Raw genomic sequence first — 24,576 nt, 5'->3', positions numbered from 1 at the left:
TACAAAACATTTCCTTATTATTTCAAGGGACACGCAGTTACAATGAGCATCGGCCATATCCAGATACCCATCATTAGAGATCATTGATGGTTTTTGACAAATGCATTGCAGGCCAGCTTCTGCAGCCTTCATAAATACCTTGTCCACCCCGTCACGGCCGCTGGTAGAATACCAGACTGGGATCAATAGAAAATCGACCCAAACCAAGGAGCAAATTGTTACGTGGTTTGTTTTACTGAACCATCAAAGAAACCTTTTTGTAATGTCATGCATCAACAAAATGAAGAATAGCAGGCACTAAATAAACTCAATGTTTGCTTTCTATATTCATTATATTTGTGGTAAGGACTGCCGAAAATTGTGCTAGCACAGAATTGAAACGGACTGTCGGGTGAAATGAAGATATGTAGACATGTTTGGATTAAACATCAGAGTGCCTCGAAAGCCCGAGATACAGAACCTAGGCAGTTCTTACAAAAGGAGCTGCCTACCTGTCTGTCCTCATCATCTGTCCTCTGTCTGTCTGTCGTCTATGTATCTGTCTCTATATTTATCATCTACCTGTCCATCTGTCTGTCTGTGTCTGTCTGATTATCCATTTTCTTTCTGAGCTATAAGCAGAAGGATACATAGACCAAAAAATGCCTTCCCACACCCCAGCTTTCAGGGAATCAGTATTCCACCCCCGTGACTTACGTGTTGTGTGTGAGAAATGAAGACAGTAAATTACTTTGATGGTTTGAATGAAATGGCAGGGGCTTTCCTCAGGGGCAGGCCATGCCCTGCTTAGATAAGGAGAAATTTGAAGAAAAAAAAAGTAGATGCTGTCTTTTGTATTTTTGTGTTGTTCTCTGTGTGTGACCTGAATGTGATAAAATTCATAGTACTTAATATTTAAGATATTAATCATTTATTACCAATTAGTTGAATTCAATTGTAAAAATGTTTTTTTTTTAAAGAATAGAGATGAGAAATCAGAGGAGTAACCACATGTGCAAAGAAAAACAGACTTTGTGGTGTCCGCATACATCATTCTTGGTGGAGAACAAATGGCTAGCCACATATATGTATGGGGAGTCATGATGGTGCTCAGAACACATTTGCATTGGTATATAAATCTAACCAACATAATTGCAATATTAGTTCCAAAAATTTATTAAAATATTTAACTAAAAGTGCAGAAAAGAATAACTAAATAAGAATTTCAGATCTGTTCACATGCAGGTATAGATTACTTTTTAGATTATTTAAAGGAGATAACATGTGATATGACCAGCGTGATGTCTCGTGTTTTAAAGGGGCTAGCAAATAGGATTGCCACTCCTATCGTGAATGATCTCTCTCTGGGGTCAGTATTCTAAACAGCAGCTAGACTTTAACATAATAGATGGAATCTATCATGTAGGAGAATTGACTGAATCTAAAGGACCCAGTACCTAGTTGAAAGAAATTGGTGCGTGTGTGTGTGTGTGTGTGTGTGTGTTGGGGTATGGGTAGGTATCTGTGCATGTAGGTGCATCCATCCAGGTGTGTACACACACAGACACACACACACACACATGAATGAGTGGGGGCAGAGGTCACTTTGGTGTCTTCCCATATGGCTCTCCAGTTTTTATAAGTAAAGGTCTCCTTCTAAACCTAGAGCTATTTCGGCTAGCATGAATGGCCAGCATTCCCCCAGAATCCTCTTGTCAACCTGCCAGTTGTGAGGTTCCAGACACACACAGCCGTGCGTGCCCATGCGTGCCCATGCGTGCCTGGTTCTTATGAGGGTGGGGAACCTGAACTCAGACCCTCGTACGTTCATATGATTTTTGATTTTTTTTAAAAAAGTTACGGAATATTATGAACTTATTTTGTTTAAAGCATGGTGCTTAGTTAAAAACACCACTTTGGTAAGTCTTAGCATTTTGCTATATTAGATTTAGAGCCCTGTTTTTAAAGGAATCGATAGTGGAGTCCTTGATCCCATACCTCCTGCCAGACCAGAAGTGACTCATCACTCTGAAGTCAGCAGAGTCCTCATCGTCAGCTACACTTTGCCAACGAAATCCATAAATCATACAGTCCCCATAAAATAGCAGCTGACACCAGGCATGTTTTCAGTGTAAATAAATACATTGCCCCTACAGATTGTTCTGCAACTGTTTTTTCTGGTTTGATTGACTGATTGGTTGATTGACGTTGCTGCAATGTTCTGTCTCCTTTTGATATGTTGCTGTCTTTCTGATATTTCAGCCTGAGTGTCGGCTATGGATTCAGCGAGAAAGCATTAGGATTGAGATGTCGGCCGGTGGGACTAGTGATGATAGGCACACCCTTGCACTTATCAAGCCAACATGGCTTTTAGCTTCCCCGACAATCTCAGAGAAAAACAAACTAAAGGGGACAGGAAGGGTCTAAGGACACAGCTCTGCCCCTGCCTTAAGGGCAGTCACACTGCCTGGTCACCTGGGACCCCAAGGTGAACGAACGGTCCCTCCGTCCTCTCCTCTGTCCTCCAGATGTACACAGCTGCTGCCATTGTCTGGTGTCCGCTGTGCCTTGGCCCTCAGTTCACCAAAGATGCAGAGATACGGTGCTGTTCATTGGCCAGAAACTACCATGTTTTCCTGTGAGTCCGTCTGGTCCACGTTGACTCGTCCTCATATCCAGCTTTTAAGTAAAGAATGCCTTGAAATTCCTGAGATCATGTCCATAATTTGACAACTTGGAAAACTCTAAAAAACAACATCCCACGTTTTTGCTGTTACCAACTGTGCTAGGATGCACCCCTCAGATATGCTACTCATTCTTAATAAGGGGGAGACAGCATGCTGGGGGTCCCAGGACATGGAGGGCTGAGGTTCTGCTCATGGGTGCTCCTAACCATGGCCATTATTGCTAACTTACTCCATAAAATGCTCAAACCCGTTTATTCCCCTCTAAACGCATTCTCCATTGGTAGACGCTTAGTTTAATGGTTTTCTTCCTGCCGCTATGGTCAGTGCGACTGGAGTTGAGCTGTGTTTCCCTGGTTGCTGTTTTCATGGACCCTCGCAGCTGTGCATCCAGATCTGCTCTTTTCCCGCTTCCTGGCAGGCCTCTGTCTTTCTTGATCATGTAAATCTAAGGAATTCTTTATATATTCTGCTTAGGGCTGCTTTTCAGTTTCACGTGTGGCCAACACTTTGCTTGCTCTGTGTTTCTGCTCAGTTGATTATTAATGGATTGCCTACTGGCTAGCCGTGATTATCTGTTGAGTATCAACTGGGTAGCTACAGTTCTCTCTCTCTCTCTCTCTCTCTCTCTCTCTCTCTCTCTCTCTCTCTCTGTGTGTGTGTGTGTGTGTGTGTGTGTGTGTGTGTGTGTGTCTGTCTCTGTGTGTCTGTCTGTCTGTCTGTCTCTGTGTGTCTGTCTGTCTCTGTGTTTCTGTCTGTCTGTCTCTCTCTCTCTGTGTGTGTGTGTGTGTGTGTGTGTGTGTGTGTGTGTCTGTCTGTCTCTGTGTGTCTGTCTGTCTCTGTGTGTCTGTCTGTCTCTCTCTGTGTAAGGCAACTTTTGATGTTCCTAATAAAAAGCAGTGTCCTCGGTTTCCATCTGAGAACTCCATGCTTCATCATGCTAACTTTTATAGGTTTTGTTTACATCTTCGTTCAATTGAAAATGGTCCCTAACTCCTCTTGGGACCTCCTCTCTGGCCAATATTGCACCCTTCCCAAATATTCAGAGTTCCTGTTTTCTGTCTGTTACTGATTTCTGGTTGATCCTGTTTGATCTGAGAATGCACCTTGTATTATCTCCATTCCCTTAAATGTTTGGGCTTTGTCTCCCACCGCGGGTGCAGCCTGGATTGGGGGAACTTCCTAGTGTTCTGGAAGAGGGAGTATGTACTCGGCTATAACTAAACAGAACCTCCTGGGAGAGCAGTCAGATCCAGCCACCCAGAGGGCTCAGCTCTATCCTCTTGCTCATTTCAAATCATAAGTCCTGACTCTTTTGGTGTTTAACTACAGCAGCTCCCACCTGGCCACTGTCTCGCTGGTTCTGCCTCCTATACTAGAAGGTCTGGTTTGGGCCATGAGGTGTCAGTATGATGTCCCTCTCTTTCACTCAGGACCCTTCCTTCCTGTGAGGTCCCCTACTCTGGAACTGGGCCAGCCGCTCCATTTTTCTTCCTTCCCATCCTTGCCTGGAAGGTTTAGCTTTCCATCCTGTTAATTTTCTGAATGTCAACAAGACCCAGTCCCGAGTCTACATAAACCACACCCTTAAAGTAGAATGAAGGGTGTTCCAAAGGATTCTTGGGGCTGTGAAGCTACCATCCTGACTTTGATGGCTTTCCCCCCTTTTGTAACACATCCCCCTCATTACTCATGATGTATTTGTTCCTCCTTTTAACACAGATTTATTGCAGATGGTGGTGTTGTTAAGGATCTGATTTTTCTGCAACCTGACAGTTTTCTGATAGACCATACATACCTCCTGTGGCTACTGATATGGCTGGTTGGGAGAACCCATTCTGCTCTTGGTTTTCTGCTTGTCTGCACAGTCTCATTCTATTTTGTCTCATTTTGCTGTTTCCCTACGGTGACATCTTTTACATTATTTAAAATACCCTTCTTCTTCTGTTTACATTTACCTCCTGGTTTCTTACCTGCATATCCTTGTGTTTTTTTGAGGTTGCCTTGCTGATTGGAATAGACGTGTACCAAATTTTACTCTACTGGGCCCAATCGTTTCCTCACTCCACAACTGACCTTTACATAACTGCCCCGTCCATCTACCTGCATAGAAACTCCCTGGTGGGCATTGTCAATTTGCTTTCAAAAGCCCTTGTCTCAGTTCGCTTTCTGTTATGGTAAATGCACCATCACCAAAAACAACTTGGGGAGGAAAAGGTATATTTGGCTCATGCATCCCCATCCCTGTGGAAATCAGAACAGGAAATCAAGACAAAAACTGAAACAACAGACATGGAGGAATACTGCTCATTGTTGGCTCCCCATGGCTTGCTCAACCTGTTTCCTTACACAAGGCAGGACCACAGCCCAGGTGTGGCATCCATCACTGATCAAGAGAATGATCCACGGACTTGTCTACAGGTCAGTCTGAGGGACGCAGGTTCTTCGTTGAGGTTCCCTCTTCCAGGATGGTCATGGATCCTTCTGAAAGGACAAAAAGTAACCAGTACCATCAAACAAAAGAAAAGAAACACCATGTGCTGGAGATGGCTAGCTAGCCACCTTGGTGGTTGCCATGCTGGCCACCCCCAATGCCACCTTTCCTTACTGATGCTCTGACATCATTTCCTGTTGACTCAGAGCCCATCCTGCAATCTTCTTTTCAGTCCAGGATTCTCTTTGTTTAAGTTCTCCGCATTTTCTTCCCCTCTGTAATTTACAAGTTGCTTACTTCCCTGTCTGGGCTGATGGATGTTTCTGCATTTCCTTCTCGTTGAATTGCTATTCTGGAAAGGGTACCCCTGGTGGGTTTCCCATGTCCTGACCCTCTTTAGGCATCTACCCCTGGAAGTTTGTTGATAGACTCGGGGTGGCTAGCCCTCGCCTTCCGGGTCTCTGTTTTTGTCGTTCTGCTTGAGAAAAATCTTTCTTAATATATAAAAAGTTTAAAGTAATTAATTTCATCTTGCTTTCTGCAGAGATAAAGTCCTCGTTTGCTTTTTACGGGTAGGAACCCAGCTGCTCGGGCTTTGAGTTTAGAGCTGTGTTGGTGGTGATAATTTTCATTTCTCTGATCAGAAAATAGTTGTCATGCTGGCACTGGCTTCTGGGGCCGTGCTAAGAACATTGCCAGAAATGACCTCTGTGCTCGCTGTGACCTTCCAGCATCTTCTTCAGTGTCATCATCCCTTACACGGTCCCCTTAAGGGCCCATCCCAGCAAACTGGGTGGTTCCCTCTGCAATGCTGTCCTTGGTACTCTGTTCCTTTGTAATTTGTGTGTGTGTCTGTGTATGTCTAAGTGCAGGTGTGTATTGGGAAGGGTACCTCTTAAGAGGTGTGTGCACGTCCATACGCATGCATGCACGCATACAGCCTGGTACCATTGAGGACCAAACGTGTTTTAATTACTTTTGTCTTGAAAGCACATGCCAGCACTCAATAAATTGCCAGCTCAATTTAATTGTCAACCCAGTGGCAGTCCTAGAAGAATTACGGCAAATAAATTGATGTAATATTCCGTAGCTTTATTAAATATTTTTTATTTAGGCCCATGTTAAAAGTACACCAGTGAACTTAGTAAATAGGACACTCACGCTCTGTGTCACCAGCTCTGGAAGAGGAGGAATCAGAAAGTCACACGGCGTGAAGGGTTCCAGAAGATCCCATATGCAGTATTTTTACTTCTGATCATAATCATATAATTATTTAATGCATTTAACCATATATTATGCAGCTTAATGCACATGATTATGTGTGTGTCTATATATATATTATTGTGGGTTGCATAAAATTGTATATTCGGGGATTTGTTTGTTCCTGGTTTGTTCCCACCTACTAGCCAGCAAGTATCCACAGAGGCTTCTCTGTGCAGGACACAGGCCTGGTCTACTGGATACCCTGACTCTGCAGAACAAATGCCCTTCCTCCCTGCCAGACCAGTTCCAGCAGAGAGAACAAGCATTTGGTTAAAATGGAAAATCCGCCAAAAGCAGAATAAACATGGAAAGGGGAGTTACACTGGGTCAGCAGGAGGCCGCGACCATTGTGGAGGGGGTGGACTGAGTGGAGGCTGCGGGTCAGGGGACCCAGGAAATTCCATCAAGCACAGACCAGCCAGGAAGCCAGTGATGTTTGCTGCTGATGGAGGGGCCATCCAGAGGAGGAGAGCCAGAGCTGCAGGTGCCTGGCAGCTGGGGAGAGGTGATTGCCTGCAACTTTACTACATAAATCTGGGGTTCCCACAGTTAGAATGCAGGCCTAGAGAGAGGAAGGAGGCTGACTGTGTTGTGTGTTGCCTGTCCTCAGAGCTGGTCAGTCAGGCCTTGAACACACAGGTGAAGAGGCCAGCTAATTCACGGTGGCGGGGGGAGTAGCCTTCAGTTGCTGTCCTCTGTCTTCTGCAGACAGTGGGTGGGGCCCTGTTGGTCCTGGCTGCTCTCACTAGCTTGGGCCTTACCTCCCTAGCTCCTCATTCATAGTTTTCTGCTGTTCCTCCAAAGCTGAACCTGACGAGGTATTCCACTGTGAATAGACTCTCACATCTCTGCGGTGCCATCGCTGGGAAATAGGTGTGAGCAACACATGTGCTCGGCTGTTTACACATAACCTTCACCCAAATGACCTTCCCATCCTTGCAGTCTAGCTCAGATTCAACAACCCGGGTTTCATGTTGCCTAAGAACACATTCTCATCCATGTTCCTTCCAACAGTAATTACATAAACATATGAACAAATTACTGAGGATTTTTGTTTGTTTGTTTGTTTACCTTGTTTTGTTTCTCGAGACAGCTCTAACTGTCTTGGAACTAGCTCGGTAGAACAGGCTGGCCTCGAACTCACAGAGACCCATCTGCCTCTGCCTCTTGAGTACTAGGACTGCCAAAGGTGTGCACCACCACCACCTGGCTTATTGGGGATTTTTTTAAGATGTATTTCATTCTCTGATGTGTGTGTGTGTGTGTGTGTGTGTGTGAAGGGAGGTGGGTGCATGCATGTGTGCATTGGTGCCTTTAGAACACAGGGCCTTGGGTCTTCTGGAGATGAAGTTATAGATGGTTGTGAACTCCCTGACCCAGCTGCTGGAAGCCCGACTGGGTTCTATAAAAGAGCTGTATGCACTCTGAACCACTAAATGTCTCTCTAGCCCAGATAAGTTACTGGTGAATGATAAACCACCTGAGATCTCTCTCTGTGCATCCTCCACACACCTTGACTTGTCAAATGCACACGTGTTTACGCTGCTGTTCTTCATGAGGCCCCTGGAGGGAGATGGGTCATGTTTGGTGCTTCTGAGTCTTAGAGAATAAACCACAGTTCCTTCTGTTCTCTCATGGACTTAAATGTATTGTTAATTGATTGATGGAAGGGGAACCTCTTAGGAGATAATGTGACTAGAGCCTTTGTGTCCGAATTCACATTCCCACTTTGCACGTACAGCTGAGTGACTTTAGCAGCAAAAGATGAATTTCTGTGTCTATGAAAGGTGTTAATATTTAACCAGCTTTTTTCTCTGGTGCTGGAGAGTGGTTACTAGAATAACAATGTGGGCCCAACACACCCAGGACACAGGGATTTCATCAGGCAGGAGGTGGTGTTCTGTGGGCCGACAGGCACCATTGCAGGGAGTGGAAACAATCTTAGAGACGTTTTGCATATACATACCTGAGCTGAAAAAGCCTGTGAGAAAAGAGGAGGACGAGACGAGAATCCTAGCATACAAAATTCCTAGTGCCTCCTGGCAGGCTCCAGGCTGGAGGCTTCACGTTGTAGGCAGGGGAAGGAAGGCATTCCTGCAGAAGACTGTAGACATGCCCGATGAAGCCAGGCTTTGAGGGAGATGTGGATCACCTGTCCTCAGGAGGCTCCCTTGGGCTTGTGGCAACTCCCTTATCGTTCCAAGATGTGTGAAAGAGGGTTTTCACATGCGTTCACCTTTTTGTGTTTCCAGTCTAATAGGTTTAAACGTCTCCATTAGTTCCCTGGGTCTAAGTCACTTAACAGCAACAGGCCGTTACTATAAATATTTGCTGGGTCTTTGCCATCAATCGTACTTGTTTTGTTACGTTCTCTTCTTTTGGGAGTGTGAACGTGTCTGCATGTTCCCATGTAGGTGAACATGGATGGGTGGATATGTGTATGCCTATACGTGGTGGATCCCAAAAGTTGACAGTAACAGTGCTGTCCTCAATTGCTCTCTGTTGTGGGATATTTGTACACTGTGTGAAAATGTATTGCTGTGATTGGCTTAATAAAGAACTGGATGACCAATAGCACAGCAAGGCAGGAGGTATAGGCGGGACTTCCAGGCAGAGAGAAGTAGGAGGAGATAACTGAGGAGCAGAGGAGATATCAACGAGACAGAGTCAGACATACAGAATGGAAGAAAGGTAAAAAGCCACATAGTAAAATGTAGATCCATAGAAATGGTTAGTTTAAGTTATAAGAGCTAGTTAGGAACAAGCCTAAGCTATAGGCCGAGACTTCATCAATTAATAAACCTCGTGTCTTTATTTTTGGGTTGGTAGTCCAAAGATAGTCTGACAAGAAAGCTTGCTTGTGAAAAGCTGAATGGTCCTATAGCTCCCGTGCCACTACAAGACAGTACGTGAGCCAGGAACTGAGCTGGAGACTTAAAAAAAACACATAGAGACACACAGAGAAAGAGACAGACATGGTCAGTCATCCTTGATTCAAGAATGACAAACTTTATTGTGCTCAGGAGCAGCTTATATAGAGATCTTTAGCCATACACAGTTCTCGGGATCTTTCAACTGCAGACTCATCAGGCTCAGAGCAGCTGCAGGCAGGGTCTGATGCTCAGTTCACTCCAGCAGGCAAACGGTCTAAAACAAGCAAAGAAAGTCAAGGGTCCAGGGTCTGCAGCTCCCAACACTTGCCACAGTTCTCCATCTTATGTACTGAGTCAGTCTCAGCTGAACTCAGAGCTCACCAGGTGGCCAGTTTAACAAGCCAGCTTGCCTCAGGGATTCCTTGTCTCTACCTCCCAATAGCTGAGTATATAGGGTGCCACCCACACCTTTCTAGCTTTTTAGGAGGTCCTGGGCACACCTGTGGGACAAGCAGGTTTGCCACTGAACTCTAACCTCAACCCTGGGCTTCCTTGCTTTCAAAGGACATAAAGAAACTTACAGACTTTTTTGACTTATAACTTGATAGCAGAAAATCAACCACAAATCCAAATTTATGTCTACTGAAATCACAGGAGGTATTTTTTATAATGCTAATTATAAAATTATTAATTAATGCTCATTATCAGTAAGAATAGTTCTTGATTGTTCAGAATCATTCAGAGGGCTAGAAACAGCCATGCTTGTTGTCAATAAAACCTTAAGGTGACTTACAGGCAATATCTTCCCCTGTGTTGAAACCTGAGGCCACAAAGGAACTAAATCCCATGATAAATGTCACTGGGTTGATGCACAGGCAACTTTTCCTGAATTAGGAGAGACCAACTTTGTTTAGACCAAATCACAAACACCATTTCTACTTTAAGATACATTTATTGTTTCGTTTGTCGTGTTTTTGTTTTATATTTTAAGAAATAGAGACATACATACTTCAATAACCACAGATTTTTTTTTAATGGGCCATGGTAGCTCACACTTACAACCACAGCTACTTGGGAGGCAGGGAACAGAAGATTGTGTGTTTGTGACCAGCCTGAGGTCTATAGCCTTCCCAAACCAGCCAGAAGGCAAGAGAGTGAGGCTTCATCACAAAACCAGCAACCAATAACAAAACATGGCCTTTGTTTTCGGTCTCATGTTGTAGGATATTTTAGTCATTTTGCTTTTTGTGGGACCCACCACCCTGCACCCAAATAAATCACACATGGAGGGTTATCCTTAGCTATGAGCATCCAACCTTAGCTTGGTTTGTTTCTTGCCAGATTTTCTTAAATTATCCCCACTACGTTTTTGCCTCTGGACTTTTATCTTTCTCTTATTCCTGTATACCTTTCTTTTCTTCTTACTCCATGACTGACTGGGTAGCTGGTCCCTGATGTCCCCTTCTCCTTGTTCTCTTGCTCCTTGTTTTCTTCCCAGATTTCTCCTTCTATTTATCCTCTCTGCCTACTAGCCCCGCCTATCCTTGCTCCTGCCTCACTATTGGCCCTTCATCTCTTTATTAGGGCCATCGGGTGTTTTAGACAGGCACAGTAACACAGCTTCACAGAGATAAACAAATGTAACAAACAAAAGTCACAAACCTGAAAATATTTCAACATTCCCCCTTTTTCTTTCTAAACAAAAATGAAAAGTTTTAACTTTAATATAGTATGTATACATACAATAAGAACAATTATTAAGTAAAGATTACATTCACAACATACTGAATTCCAGTTCATTTGTGTCTGGTAAATTTAAAGAAAATACTCCATAATCTACCTATCTTAGAAAATCCAAAATTGTATACCTAACTTACTTGCTATCATATCTAAGAAAAACTGCACCTATAACTATCTAGTCTTCAACTCCATCAAAGGCACCAGAAGGATATAATATTATTTAACTAAACAAAAGAGCATTGCAAATGACTTCCAAAATATCTATAAATGACAGAGACATCTGACTGCCTGGACAGTCACCCAAAGTTCCTTTTCAACACTGGGGCATCCACAGACCTATAATATCTGCCAGACTTTTCCTTGAAGTAGGAAATTTGAAAGACTATCCCTCCTAGGTTGGCAGTTTGTCAGTCATTTTCCTCTGTGTCCTGAAGAATGTCTGGCAGTTTCTTCTGTGAAGCAGGAACCCTGGAGGACCATCCTACCTTTTTCAGTCCAGCAATGGTCCCTTTCCTGTGGGTCCTGCATGTCCAGTTTATACAATATACTGTCAAGCAGTCCAAGCAAGAGCAGCTTCATGCCCAAATGTCCAGTCTTGTCACAATGACAGCAAACTCCATAAGGAGTATCTTCAATGGCCATCATCTCTGAAATAAATTGGTGCTGCCAGGAGCAGATGTGCCTCGTTGTTATGAAAAACTTTAACAAAACATTTTAAATGCCATATTCTGTCGGTCTTTGAAAGGTCTGAAGACCTTCTATCCATCTAAAATATATCTCCACGTGATCTGGAAAACATATCTAGAATATCTACAAATTTGATTGTTATAGATGACTAACTACTGACCTGTGTTTCTTGATTATCCTACATAATTCATAGCAATTGCTTCCAAAAACTGGAATTTTATCTTACATTTTTAAATAAATTGCATAGGTACAATACCTTAAACAAGAGCAGAAACATATTTAGAATATGTTGTAACAAAAGTAACCTTGAATTAGTATTAATATACAAAAATCCTTTAAACCAGAGTAGAAACGTATATACAGTGTGTTGTAACAATTGCCTTAAATTTGTATCAATATACAAAAGTTCCTTAAACAAGAATAAAAACTTATATACAGCATAACGAAATTAACTTTGAATTTATACCCATATACCAAACCAAAACCCACGCCAATGTAAAATATCTGAGATTAATCGTTGTCTTTTTATCTTATATTCCTATACCCTCTCAATTATAACAAACGTTCATGACCCCAAAATAACCAAAGACCAACCACACCCCCTTTTCTCTTGGGAATGTGGACATTGTATTCTCTAGAGTACTTCCTGCTGAATGTGGGTGAGGTATTTTTAGGGTCCCAGAGAGAAATGTTTTGAGATAATGACCAAATCCTGGGGAAACCAGTTATTACTTTTGTTGACAGATATCACCTGTCAAAAGTTTTAAGCGGTCTCCCCTGACCAAACCAGATCCAAATCAACCTGGAACAAATCCACAGCCTCTTGTTTCCTGTGGAAACAAAAGCAAAACCTCTTCTCCAAAGCACTTTTCGTTTCCATTTGACAAATACATTTTTTCACTTTCTTAAATTTAAGACATTTTTAAAATATCCAGGCTGGTTTATTTCCACAGTCCCTTTCAATTCCAGGTCTCTTAGCAGCTGTCCTTTGCTTCTCAGCAATCAAAAGATTCAAAGTCAACACAATAGCATACAGGATCCAGACTCCCTGCGTATTTTCCATCTTTATGTGGCTTTTTTCTTTTATATTATAGCTTTTACTGCCTCTTTAAAGATTTTACTTTATTATTTTTAATCTTATCTCTATTACTGCCTATACTCTTTCTTTTTTTTCGGTTTTTTTGAGACAGGGTTTCTCAATATCTATGGAACCAGTCCTGGAACTTACTCTATAGACCAAGTTGATTTTGAACTCAGAGATCCACCTGCCTCTGCCTCCTGAGTGTTGGGATTAAAGGCTGCGGCAACACCTCCCGGCATTTTCTTTCTTTCTTAAAGCCTACTCACACTGTAAAACACACTGGAGCCTGTTTAGAGGTTTTTCTGCCTGGACCTCTTTTACTGTGTATCTTTTAGCCCTTTTTTTGACCGCACAAGCAAACTAGACTATTAAGCTGGACCCTCTGGGCGCTCTAGCAGCTGACTCCGCCCACTCTCAGGTGGGGGCAGTGAAAACCAAGCCCAAAGCTTGCAGCCAGGAGGCTTGTGACTAGGAACAGCATTTAACCTTCCTAGAGCTCTAGAATGCCGATGCTCATGCTTTGGCAGACAGTTTACTTCGGTTTTTGTTGCTACTTAATGTACTGGCAGCTCAGGGGCTCGCCAGCAGGCCCAAACTCCTAAAGGAGTCGCCTCTCCCTCTCCACCCCCTCCCTCCCTCTCCCTCTCCCTCTCTCTCTCTCTCTCTCTCTCTCTCTCTCTCTCTCTCTCTCTCTCTCTCTCCCACTCACTCTTTCAGCTTTCTCAGGTGCTAGATGGATGTTCAAGCCCCGCAATGGAACGCCAAAATGTTGTAGGATATTTTACTTTTTTGATTTCATGGTAGATCCACCATCCAGCTCCCAAATAAATCACACATGGAAGCTTATTCTTAATTATGAATGCCTGACCTTAGCTTGGCTTGTTTCTTGCCAGCTTTTCTTAAATTATCCCCACTACCCTTTGCCTCTGGGCTTTTTTCGGTATACCTTTCTTGCCTTCTTACTCCACGACTGGGTGGCTGGCCCCTGATGTCCTTCTCTCCTTGTTCTCTTTCTGTCAGATTTCTCTTTCTATTTATTCTCTCTGCCTGCCAGCCCCACCTGTCCTTTCTCCTGCCTTGCTATTGGCCATTCAGCTCTTTATTAGGACCGTCAGGTGTTTTAGACAGGCACAGTAACACGGCTTCACATGCATCGTAAACAAAAGTCACACACCTGAAAATAATATTCCCCAACAGTCTCACCTGTCTTGGGCTACGTCTTTAAGATTCACTTAAGCATACCTTGATTTTATAGTCTATTTTTCAAATTTTATTTTCTGATTTTCTTTCTTCCAGTGTCTTGTTAGCGGCAAGTAGAAATAAGATTTGCATCTGATTGTCAACACTAATATTCACTGTTCAGACATCCAGGGCATTGCCTTCTTTCAATTTTCATAAATATAAGCACATGCCTCTCCACCTTTGGGTAAATAGTCAATAGAAAAATCAATTCTGAGGTAAATGAACAGCAATATGGCTTCACATCTGAATTATTCACAAGGATTATTTTTATCCTGAAAATGAAAGACTTAAGGTAAAATCTTGGGAGCCAGTTACTCATTCAGAATTAGCTTTGTCCTAAGGAGTGCACATCCATCCATAAGCAGTCTGGGAGATCTCACCCCTCCAGAGCTCTGTTAAGAGCACAGCAGGACACGGTTGAAGATGAGCAAACTGCACTGGGCCTCGTATAGCCCGCAGACCCCGCGTATTTCACCCTGGCCTCAGGGTCACTGGTTTTCTGACTGCCGGTGTCACCGTGTCACTTATGAGAAAGAAGGTGGGCTGGAGAAGTGGCCCAGTGGCTGAGTGTATAGGTTGCTCTTGCTGAGGACCTGATTTCAGTTCCCACCACCCATGGGGCAGCTCACATTCTCTAACTCCAGTTCCCAGGGATCCTAGTGAAACCATAGCTTTGATCCCCGGTTGTGTGCTCCAGGCTGCACCATCCTTTTCTAAGGATCATTGGTTCTGTCAAGAGATCTTCCTGGTACAGACCTTGTGAAAAAGGGATTTTTTTTTTTGCTTGAGGAAAAGCAGCCTCACAAGCTGGTTAGTGGCTTTGCACCTTGGCTGTCTCCATATCTGCATGGTGCATCAGGGACTTGCAGAGACAAATCTCTGAGCACACATGGCTTTACATTCTCATTACAGAAGCCCCGCTTAGGATATAGATTACGTGTATTGATTTTCCTTTAAATAAAGTAGAAAGATGACAAAAATCACACAAGGATGTGTTCAAATGATGCAAAGCATATTACATTCCTTTAGAAGCAAGTCATGAGCACATGCAAACATTTTAACACGAGGTCCCCCAAGCATTCGACATCTAAACAGAAACACCGTGTGTAAGAGGGGTTCAAGGGAGCTGGAGAGAAAGCTCGGCTCAACTGGTAAGAATCCTCACTGCTCTTGCATAGGGCCCAGGTTCAGTTCCCAGTTTCCACTTGGTAGCTCATAACCACCTGTAACTCCAGTTCCATGGCACTCTGACCAAGGCAGGCACCAGGCATGCAGGTGCTACACAGACATACATGTAGACAAAACACAAACACATTTAAAAAATAACATATTTTTTTAAAAGAGATGCTTAAGTTTCTCATAAAAATATGCTTATAGCATTTTTATCCGATGCCTGAAATTAAAACAGGAAACTGGCCCTCACCCTTTCAGCCTCTGACTGCACAGCCTTCCTTGTTTTGTTTGTTTTTGTTTTCATTTTTCAAGGCAGGGTTTCTCTGTGTAGCTCTGGCTGTCTGAGAACTCACTCTGTAGACCAGGCTGGCCTAGAACTCACAGAGATCCGCCTGCCTCTGCCTCTCTCTCCTGAGGGCTGGGATTAAAGTTTTTAAATAGCATTTGAAACTGTTATAAACATCTACACCTAAATCATATTCTCACTGTGACTCTAGCATGGCTCAATATTTGGAGAGATTCTCTTTTGTGCAAAGGAGGAGGGTCTAGTCCATTCCATAGGGCCATTCCTGGAGAAGACCTTTCATTGGATGTTATTTGTTCTATCCGGATCTCTCAGCAATCCTAGGGAACTTTATCAAGTCAAGGGGCAAGCAATGTCAAGACTCTACAGCCACTCTGGGCTAATGCTCCATCTTCACAAGCTACCCATGTGTGTCACTCGTCCATCCCTCACCCAGTTCTGACTGGTTAAATGATTGTGAGCTCTTTTGTGATCTAGCTCTAGGGCGAGACGCAGCATCCAGCCCAGGCTCTACTCTGCAGAGGGCGATTGATTCTTCAGGCCAGGCTGCCACTCAGTACAACTCCAGATCCACCACAGCATCATGATGCCTGTAAAGCCTGAAGTCCAGAGTCATTATGGCCACATATGTACATAAGAGTTACATATGTACACAGTTACATATATACACAGTTACACATGTACACAGTTATACATGTACACAGTTACACATGTACAGAGTTACATATGTACACAGTTACAGATGTACAGAGTTACCTTTGTACACAGAGTTACATATGTACACAGTTACAGATGTACACAGTGACACATGTACACAGTTACACATGTACACAGTTACACATGTACACAGAGTTACATATGTACACAGTTACATTTGTACACAGAGTTACATATGTACACAGTTACATATGTACACAGTCACATTTGTACACAGTTACATGTGTACACAGTTACATTTGTACACAGTTACATATGTACACAGTTACATTTGTACAGAGTTACCTTTGCACACAGAGTTATATATGTACACCATTATATATGTACACAATTACATTTGTACACAGAGTTACACATGTACTCAGAGTACATATGTACACAGTTACATATGTACACAGTTATATTTGTACACAGAGTTACATTTATACACAGAGTTACATTTATACACAGTTACAGAGTCTCCCCACCCCTAGGAAACCCCTTCTGTGTTATCTCCCTTGTCCAGTTACTCAGCTGCACCGTCTCTAAAAACCCAGATCCTCTACAAACCTTCTATCACAGAATCTTTTAACCAAGGCAAATGGTTAAAAACCGAGTTGTAAACTACTCTCTCTTGCTCAGCTGCTCTGTTTAGGTTGCAGGTATCGTGCTAAGGCATCCAGGGCATTTCCTCAAGTCAGGGAACGGATTGTGTTTGTAGAGCTCAGGACTGGTCCAGGGGCTCCAAAGGTTTAAATACGAGGGGATGTTTTAATGCCTTGCTCTAAAGATTGCCTCCTGCCTGTAGACGCTAATGACTGTTCTCTGATTAGGAATTAGCCTTTACCTTCGAGAAGGGAAACAGAGGAAGGGTGGATTACACCTGGTGTGAGGTCAGCTGACCCTGAGCTCAGGTGTGGCAGCACCCTTGACCACCTATAATTTTTGCTCTCTCTCTAAAATGAAATGATTCGCTTTCAGAAGCAAAATAATTTTGTTGCCAAAATCAGTTTTTCCTTTGAATGATAACATTCAGTTTATCTGAGAAATAACAAGTGGCAGTAAAAGAATCGGTGTGTGTTTTATTGTTCCCAGCAGAACAGAGGATTGCAACGGTGAACAGACACTGGGGCAGGTATTTCCGTGACACCAGGTAGTTTTCAAAATACTTCTTGTTTGCACGCTCCTGAACCGCAGCAGGGTAACACAACAGCGCTGACTTGTTAGTCTGTGATCCCGAAGCCCTTTTATCACCTATGAGACGGAGATACTTGGGTTTTACAATCCAATAAATTTAATAGATCTAAATGAAGCAGACTAAATGTTATTAGCCCCAGAGTGTTTTCCTTTGGGGGCAAGCCTCTGAAGATCATAGACTTGAAATCCCTCTGTGTCAAAGGTGGTGCAGAACGTACCCATGAAAATGCTTTTTTTTTTTTTTTTTTTTTTTGGATGAAGACCAATAGTGCTGGCACTCTGGCATCTCTTTTAGGCAGTTCTGCCAGCTCTCCTTTTAAACCTAATAAATTTCCCCCAATCGCTAACTCATTTCTAAAATAAAATCTAAGAAATGTTTTGTGGTATTCTCCAAAGGAAGGGTTCATTCTGAGCTCCAGCTGATTACTGAAAACATCAGTCAGATTTTCACTTATCGGAGCCACGGAAAGCCCTTTGCCTGTTGATTAAAGATAATGTTCCTCTGGACTCTCCTCAGTATTCAAGCCGCCGCCACCCTCATTAAGAAAGAGCTTGCTAATGGTTTGTGTGCATAAGCTTCACATTTCACAATGTACTTGGGAATTTGAGTATTTTTAGTAAATGCAGCAAAGCTTTCAAAAGAGAAAGCCCCCCCCCCACCAAAAAAGGGGGATATTGCTCCATCAGTAAAGTGCTTACTGAGCAAACATAAGGGACTAGGTTCAACACCAGAACCCACACTAAAAACAAACAAACAAAGGAAAACTGGTACAAATGAGAGCTTCTTGTCATCCCAGCCCTGGGAAGACAAGTACAAAGTGAGTCCCCGTGCTTGCCTAGGATCCTCAGCAAGCTCTAGACCTATGAGAGACTGACTCTGCCTTAAAATGAGTTGTTGTCTGAGGTTGACCTCTAACCTACACACACACACACACACACACACACACACACACAGAGGAACTCACAGGGGAGAACGTTGTGACTCCAGCAGGAGATTTGGGACATTTTTCCATCAAGTTCCCTCCCGATGATTCTCATTGGTACCGACAACCACCCAGAGTCACCACGGAGACTGGCACCTGTGTGCTTCCGCATGCGGTGCCGACTTCAAAGCTGTTCCTTTGGAAGGCTTAACGGAGGCTTAACATCTGGCAACTTTTTTGGTTGCCATGGGAAATGCTGTAAAGAGCTCCTGCTTCAGTGGGAATATAGATGGGCGTTTGTGCCTGGACCAGAGAGAAGGAGGGCACAGCCACGGGGGAGCCGGGTGCCATCTGCTGAGGGAGACCTGGGTCCTTTTGTCGGGGTTTTGAATTTGACTCTTTGTTAAGAACATGCCCCTGTGACAGCCTTGCCTTACCTGGCTTTCTCATAGACAAACTGGGCGTTTGTTACTTTCTTTCTTTTGTTTTTTTTTGTTTGTTTGTTTGTTTACTTTTTTAATTTATTAATTTAAGACACCAAAGAAGCCTTCACTGATTTCTTCAAAAAATTTACCTCAGTTGTAGAGTAGTATCAGATCTGGAATTCAGATAAATATTAATCAAATATTTAACTTTTGAAGATGCTAATTAAGAACACAAAGGGGTGAGTAAGACTTTAAAGGACAGATCATCACCAAGAGATTAATAGATTAGAAATACAATTGATAATGGGTCTCATGGTTATGATGCTACCCTGATAGGAGAAATAATTCCTGAAAGTTTTAAGAAAAATCAAAATCTCAGCTGTTTTAACTGTGGTAAGCAAGGTCATTTTAAAAAAGACTGTAGACAAGGAGATCTTAGAAAAATGCTTTTTTTTTCTAGAGATAATCTAATCAGATTATTGATTTTGGAGAATATAGAAAGTATGGCAAAGGCTGGCATTGAACTAATGAATTCAGATCAGCAAGATAACAACAAGATAGTGCACTGACATTGAAAAATGCCATGAGAGATATCCTGCAGACCCCATATCAAATTTTATTCAGTCAATTCATGTTATCATTGGTGAAACTCATCTATGAACAAGTAAAAAAAAAATAATGCCTGTTGTTAAAAACAACACTGTTCTGGATGTAATCAAAGGCCGAACAGCATCAGCAGATAAAACAAATAATTCAGAAGTAACCAGAGAGTATATTTTGACAAACTGCTATAAATTATCTGTTGAAGGAGGTTGCTTGTTGGTTCCCTGCTTCTCAGCCCTGAAATAATCACACGTGTTCAACTATGATCATTGTTTGTCAGATCCATCCATTTGCCTGAAAATTTCAAGATTTCATTATTTTTTTTCAGCTGTGTAGTACTTCTTTGCGTAAATGTACCATACTTTCATTATCCATTTTTCTGTCAAAGGGCATTTGGGTTGTTCCTGGGTTCTTTCTTTTGTTTTAATTCCTGGTTTAAACACTGCTTTTGTTCCTTTGCTGTAGTTCTGAAGGCTGTGAATCGCGGCCCCACCAGGGGTCCCGTATCAGATAGCCCGCGTGTCAGGTATTCACATCCCGATTAACAGCAGCGAAATTACAGTTATGAAGTAACAATGAGGTAACGTTACGGCTGGGGGTCACCACACATCAGGAACTGTATTCAAAGGGTCATGGCATTAGGAAGGTTGAGGACCACAGGTTTAGTGGTTTGACCAGAGGTTGAGATATGCGTGCGTCACTCTGCGTCCGCGCGTATTTTATTGCTGCTGTCACTTTCCCGATATTTCCAAAGCGAAGGCTTTAACCTTTCCTTAATCCCCCTGGCTTGTGGAGTTACTGTTGGCCGACCTGTGTGATTCGTGTGTGACTTACAGTCTAGGAGACACTCCAAGTGCCTAATGGATGTTTACCTGTAAGCTTGCTAATTACAGTGTTTCCGAGCCTTCAATTTTGCTTTCTTCCCACCTGAGATCACTTTCTTCCTGCATAAAGAGAAACCTTACTTTGTGTTTCTGTTCGTGCAAAATATCCGAGGACATTCCTGTTTGTGTGATGTCTTTATTTCGCTCTGAGTTTTGAAGGCTGTCTCTCAGTTGGGTTGACTTTCCATAATGTTATCCGTGTTGCCTTGCTCTCAGGTGCCATGTATTTCTGTCAGGAAGTCAGCACCTTGATGACCATTTCCTAGGTGATATCCGCACGTTTAGATAATTCCTTTTGAGCCAGGTGGTGGTGGCACACACCTTTAATCCCAGCACTCGGGAGGCAGAGGCAGGCGGATCTCTGTGAGTTCGAGACCAGCCTGGTCTACAAGAGCTAGTTCCAGGACAGGCTCTAAAGCTACAGAGAAACCCTGTCTCGAAAAACCAAAAAAAGAAAATTCCTTTTGCTAATGACTTGCCATCAGCTGTGTTTAGGAGGCTCTGAGTACAGATCTGACCTTCTTGATCACCTCGCATGGATAAACAGCCCCCTCGGGGTAGGCTTGGACAAGGACCGCTGGCACATCTGTCTTTCTAGGCAACGTTCTCTGTGTCAGAGTCACATTGCGTGTCCTGGATTCTGCTCTCCCTTTAACCAGAAGTTGTGCTAAGACAGAAGGGCAAAAGGCATCGGGGCCTGCCAGATGGGTGAACCGTCTTCTGGTTTCTCCCAGTTGTTCCCCAGCACTCCCTCTCTGGCTTCGAGTATCACATTCTTTTTTAAGAATTTTTTCATGTTAGACTAGCCAGAACATGGTGTCTATAATGATCTATATAATAGATTTCCAGCTGCTGGCAGAAAAGAGATGCCGCCTAGCAAGATAACCTCTCTCCCCATGTGCCCAGGCTGAAGTTGGGGTAGCCAAGGGTCAGTTTTCTGGAACCATTGTAAACCAAGGGGAAGCAGCTAACACCACTATCGGGTGCTGTCTGGCAAAGGCTGGAGCTGTGCCTGTGTTAAAAGGCTCACCATCTGAGAGAGTGCCCAGGACCTAGACAAATGTCTCTGCTTCATTGTTCTCACATGGATAATGTGGCTAGACACCACAGGTGGCAAGTGTGTTCTCAGTCACAGCTAGCCTTACTCCAGAGAAACGCATGTTAGTGCCCGTCTCTTATTACACCCGTGTTTGGGAACTGTTTGGGCATCAGTCTGGCCCAGTCCTCGCAAGCGTTCTGAGTAGGAGGGGTCTGTCCTTGAGCTAAAGTATATGGTTGAGATGGGGCATGTCACCCTGATTGTCCCGTGTGCCTGCCGACTGTGTGTGCAGGCAGATGAGGGGTTCCTGTCATGGGGTAAGGCTTGAGACATCTTATTTCTAGAAGCAAATTAAGGGAAGAATTAAAGAGAAAATAAGAGCTGGCACAGGAGTGTTTATGAACTCGGGGAATACAGGGCAAGCTGATGCTGCTTTCTCTTGCACCTTTGGGAGTTGCGGGACACGGCAACTACTCTGTACCTCCTGATGATTGTGTCCCCTTCTGCAGGAGGTCATTTCTGACTCCCTGGATTCGTACTATTTATTTCTGGTGGTCTTATAGCTGGAGGTTTTGAAGACCACTGACTCTTTGCACCCCAGCCTTGCCCTTCAGCCCCTGGCGTTGTTGTCGTAGTCCCCGACTCTGCTCAGCCACCACGTCTGCAGCTACCTTGCTTCTTCTCTTTTGCCACAGGTCATCCACCAGCTGAGGCTCTCTGAGAACGAAAGCGTGGCTCTGCAGGAACTGCTGGACTGGAGGAGGAAGCTCTGCGAGGCGCGAGAAGACTGGCAGGATGCCCTGCAGCACCCAGAGCCCCGGGCACCTCCACCGCCACCCTGCAAGAAGCCCACACTCCTAAAGAAGCCTGAGGGGGGCTCCTGTACCAGGCTGCCTTCCCAGCTCTGGGACAGCAGTATCTGACGACCTAGACTGTGGGGCCATGACTGAGCTGGCTAGTGACTGCAGGCACAGGGCAGGAGGCTGCCTTCTGATGCCTGAGGTCTCCTCTGCAGGCATCTCCACAAAAGCACAGGACACTAGTAATAACTATCCAAGACCTCCTGTGTGTGTGTGTGTGTGTGTGTGTGTGTGTGTGCGAGTGTGTGTGTGTGTTTGTGCGCACGCACGCGCGCCTGTCTGAGTATCTGTGTGTGCACGCATGTGTACATGTGCGTGCTCATTGGTCCCCTCTCCATTTCTTGGTAGCACACTGAATTTTAGGACCACACTTCTCCCAGAGAGCTAGAGAGGTGAGGAGGCATGGATGTGAGGTAGGAGAGCCGAGCAGTGTGGAGAGGTCCTCCAGGCAGCTGTTTCTAGAACACTCCACATCAGCCACTATCCCATCGGTGGCTTTTATATGGTGCAGCACATAGGATGTATGGCTCCTTTCCTTGTAGGTGTTTGTGTGTCCTTAGAATCACAAACCCAATGATTGTCTTACATGTTTATTGCTGTATTTTATAACTTTTACACAACTGGTGTGTTCCCTTTCTTCAAAGTGCAGATTTTCAAAGATCATTTCTAGGGGTTTTCCTTTAATTTCTTTTAATTCCACATACTTATTTTTAACCCAAAAGCCCCTCAAGGCCCGGGGACTGTGTGTTGCCTCGGCGTTAGCTGACCCCTGCAGGAATGCAGGTGGAGAACTAGAGTTTATATTTCACGTTCCCCCGCTCGTCTCGGCACCCAGCATTTGCCCTGGGTACATGTGGCTTTGGCGTTCGTTGGTTAAGCTTCGTCCCCCGCAACTCCTCAGCTTGGCATAGATGACGGGATGTTTATGGTTCAGAACACATGGCTTCACGTTCCTAGCAGGTGACACAGAATTGCAGCAGTACCGATAAGCAGGCTGAACCTCCTGGGACGGAGCAGTGTCCTGCCCTCCCTAGGAACACTGCATGACTCCCTTGCTGTGTGCCCGACCCGCTGTTGCGCGTGTGATGGCCTTCCTTCTTCGTGTCTCTCTGCCCACTGTCGGTGAGTTCAGAGCAGCGGCTCCCCCAGCCGCCTGCCACTGGCTCCCGCCTGCCGCTGTCTCCTGCCCCTCAGTCCGCTTTATCCATTTCAGCTGTTGCTGAGCTACTGTGCCAATAAAAGGGTACAACCGTGTTCGCTTGTGTCAGCCATTTGTGGTCAGCGCTGTCTTCTGGGGGGGGGGGGGGCGGACTCCTGACTCCTGATCAGCTATGTAGGGGCAATGGGTTACCTGCATCCCCCTTTCCTTCAGGTTCTGGTCTCTATGGTCATTTGCAAGCCTCAAGAGACACCTGCTAGCACAAATAGAGCGCATTGTGTTAAGAAACAAAAAGTCTAAGAGTGAGCCACAGAGCCACAGCAAAGCATCAGAAGCAACCCCAAATGGACCACCCTGAGCCCCGCCATAGAAGGGATGGTTGGGATGAGGGCTCTGGGTTAGTGGCCTGGCACTTGAAAGGATGCTCAGGGGCTGCCACTCACTGTATCTAAGAATTAGCTCACCTGGGGACCCCAGCCCCTCCAGGACATCAGAACAGGTGAAATGAAACATCGTGACTCATCCACATTGCCCTCCAACCGTCCCTGGCCGGGTCCAGCCAGCCCCTCTGTCTTTCCTTCACTTCTGCCTCTCTGAATCCAGCCCACAGGCTGTGGAGGAGCTCTTGCTGACTAGACTCCTTCGGCCTCCACCAATCCCGGTACGTTGTAAACTCTCAATGATCCGGGTGGAATCGGAAGCTCGGAAGCTTGAATGGTTCCCCACAAAGAGTAGAGCATGAACTGCCAAGAGTGCTCCCGTGCGCAGTGCTCAGACTGTGCTGATGTGGCCTTGATTCCCGAAGTGAACTGCCCGGTTTGGGCTGTCCAGAAGATTACCCTAAGGAAATGGAGTGGAATTCTCAGAGCTCTTGCTGTTTTACCGAAGAGGCCAAGCTCTGGGCTCTCTGGTGAGGGCAATGGCTGGTTTGCAGGCAGCCATCATTCAGTGTGCAGTCGTGTGGTTGAGAAAAGGGAGAGAGGCAGCAGAGCCCCTGGGGTGTCTTTCACGGGGCCACTGTGGTCCCCCAAAGGTCCCCTTCCTCATGCTGTCTCACTGGTCTCATCAGCAGTGACTCAACACGGCAAATACTCAGAGGCTCAGTGTGTGGCACTGAGAGACACCTATAGGTCATTCGTATATAAATACTAAAGTTGCTGTTAAGAGTTTTAAGGAAGCCCCTCAAAGTGCCACCTTCCCATTCTGTCACTCGGGCACGCCACTGTGACTCAGCTTCCTGACGCCGTCAGCTTCTTCCACTTCAGTATAGCTTTAAAGCCTTCAAAGCAAGTGACGTTGTTCAGACCCGCAACTCTGAGAGGTTATATGA

General features: G+C 44.5%; 1 protein-coding gene across 1 annotated transcript in view; it reads left to right on the top strand.

Annotated features, from left to right (window-relative positions):
- Positions 1-23,341, top strand: part of Myo16 (myosin XVI) — a 351,974-nt gene extending 328,633 nt beyond the window's left edge. Inside the window, exon 35 of the mRNA XM_038326520.1 lies at positions 21,923-23,341. Within this exon, the coding sequence (XP_038182448.1) occupies positions 21,923-22,150 (228 nt within the window). The 3' untranslated portion in view covers positions 22,151-23,341. The remainder of the gene's footprint in view (positions 1-21,922) is intronic.
- Positions 23,342-24,576: the final 1,235 nt, after the last annotated feature.

Source organism: Arvicola amphibius, chromosome 4, assembly GCF_903992535.2.
Source record: "Arvicola amphibius chromosome 4, mArvAmp1.2, whole genome shotgun sequence".
Lineage (NCBI taxonomy): Eukaryota > Metazoa > Chordata > Mammalia > Rodentia > Cricetidae > Arvicola > Arvicola amphibius.
Note: the sequence above shows the minus strand (reverse complement) of the source record. Positions and strands in the feature narration are given on the sequence as shown.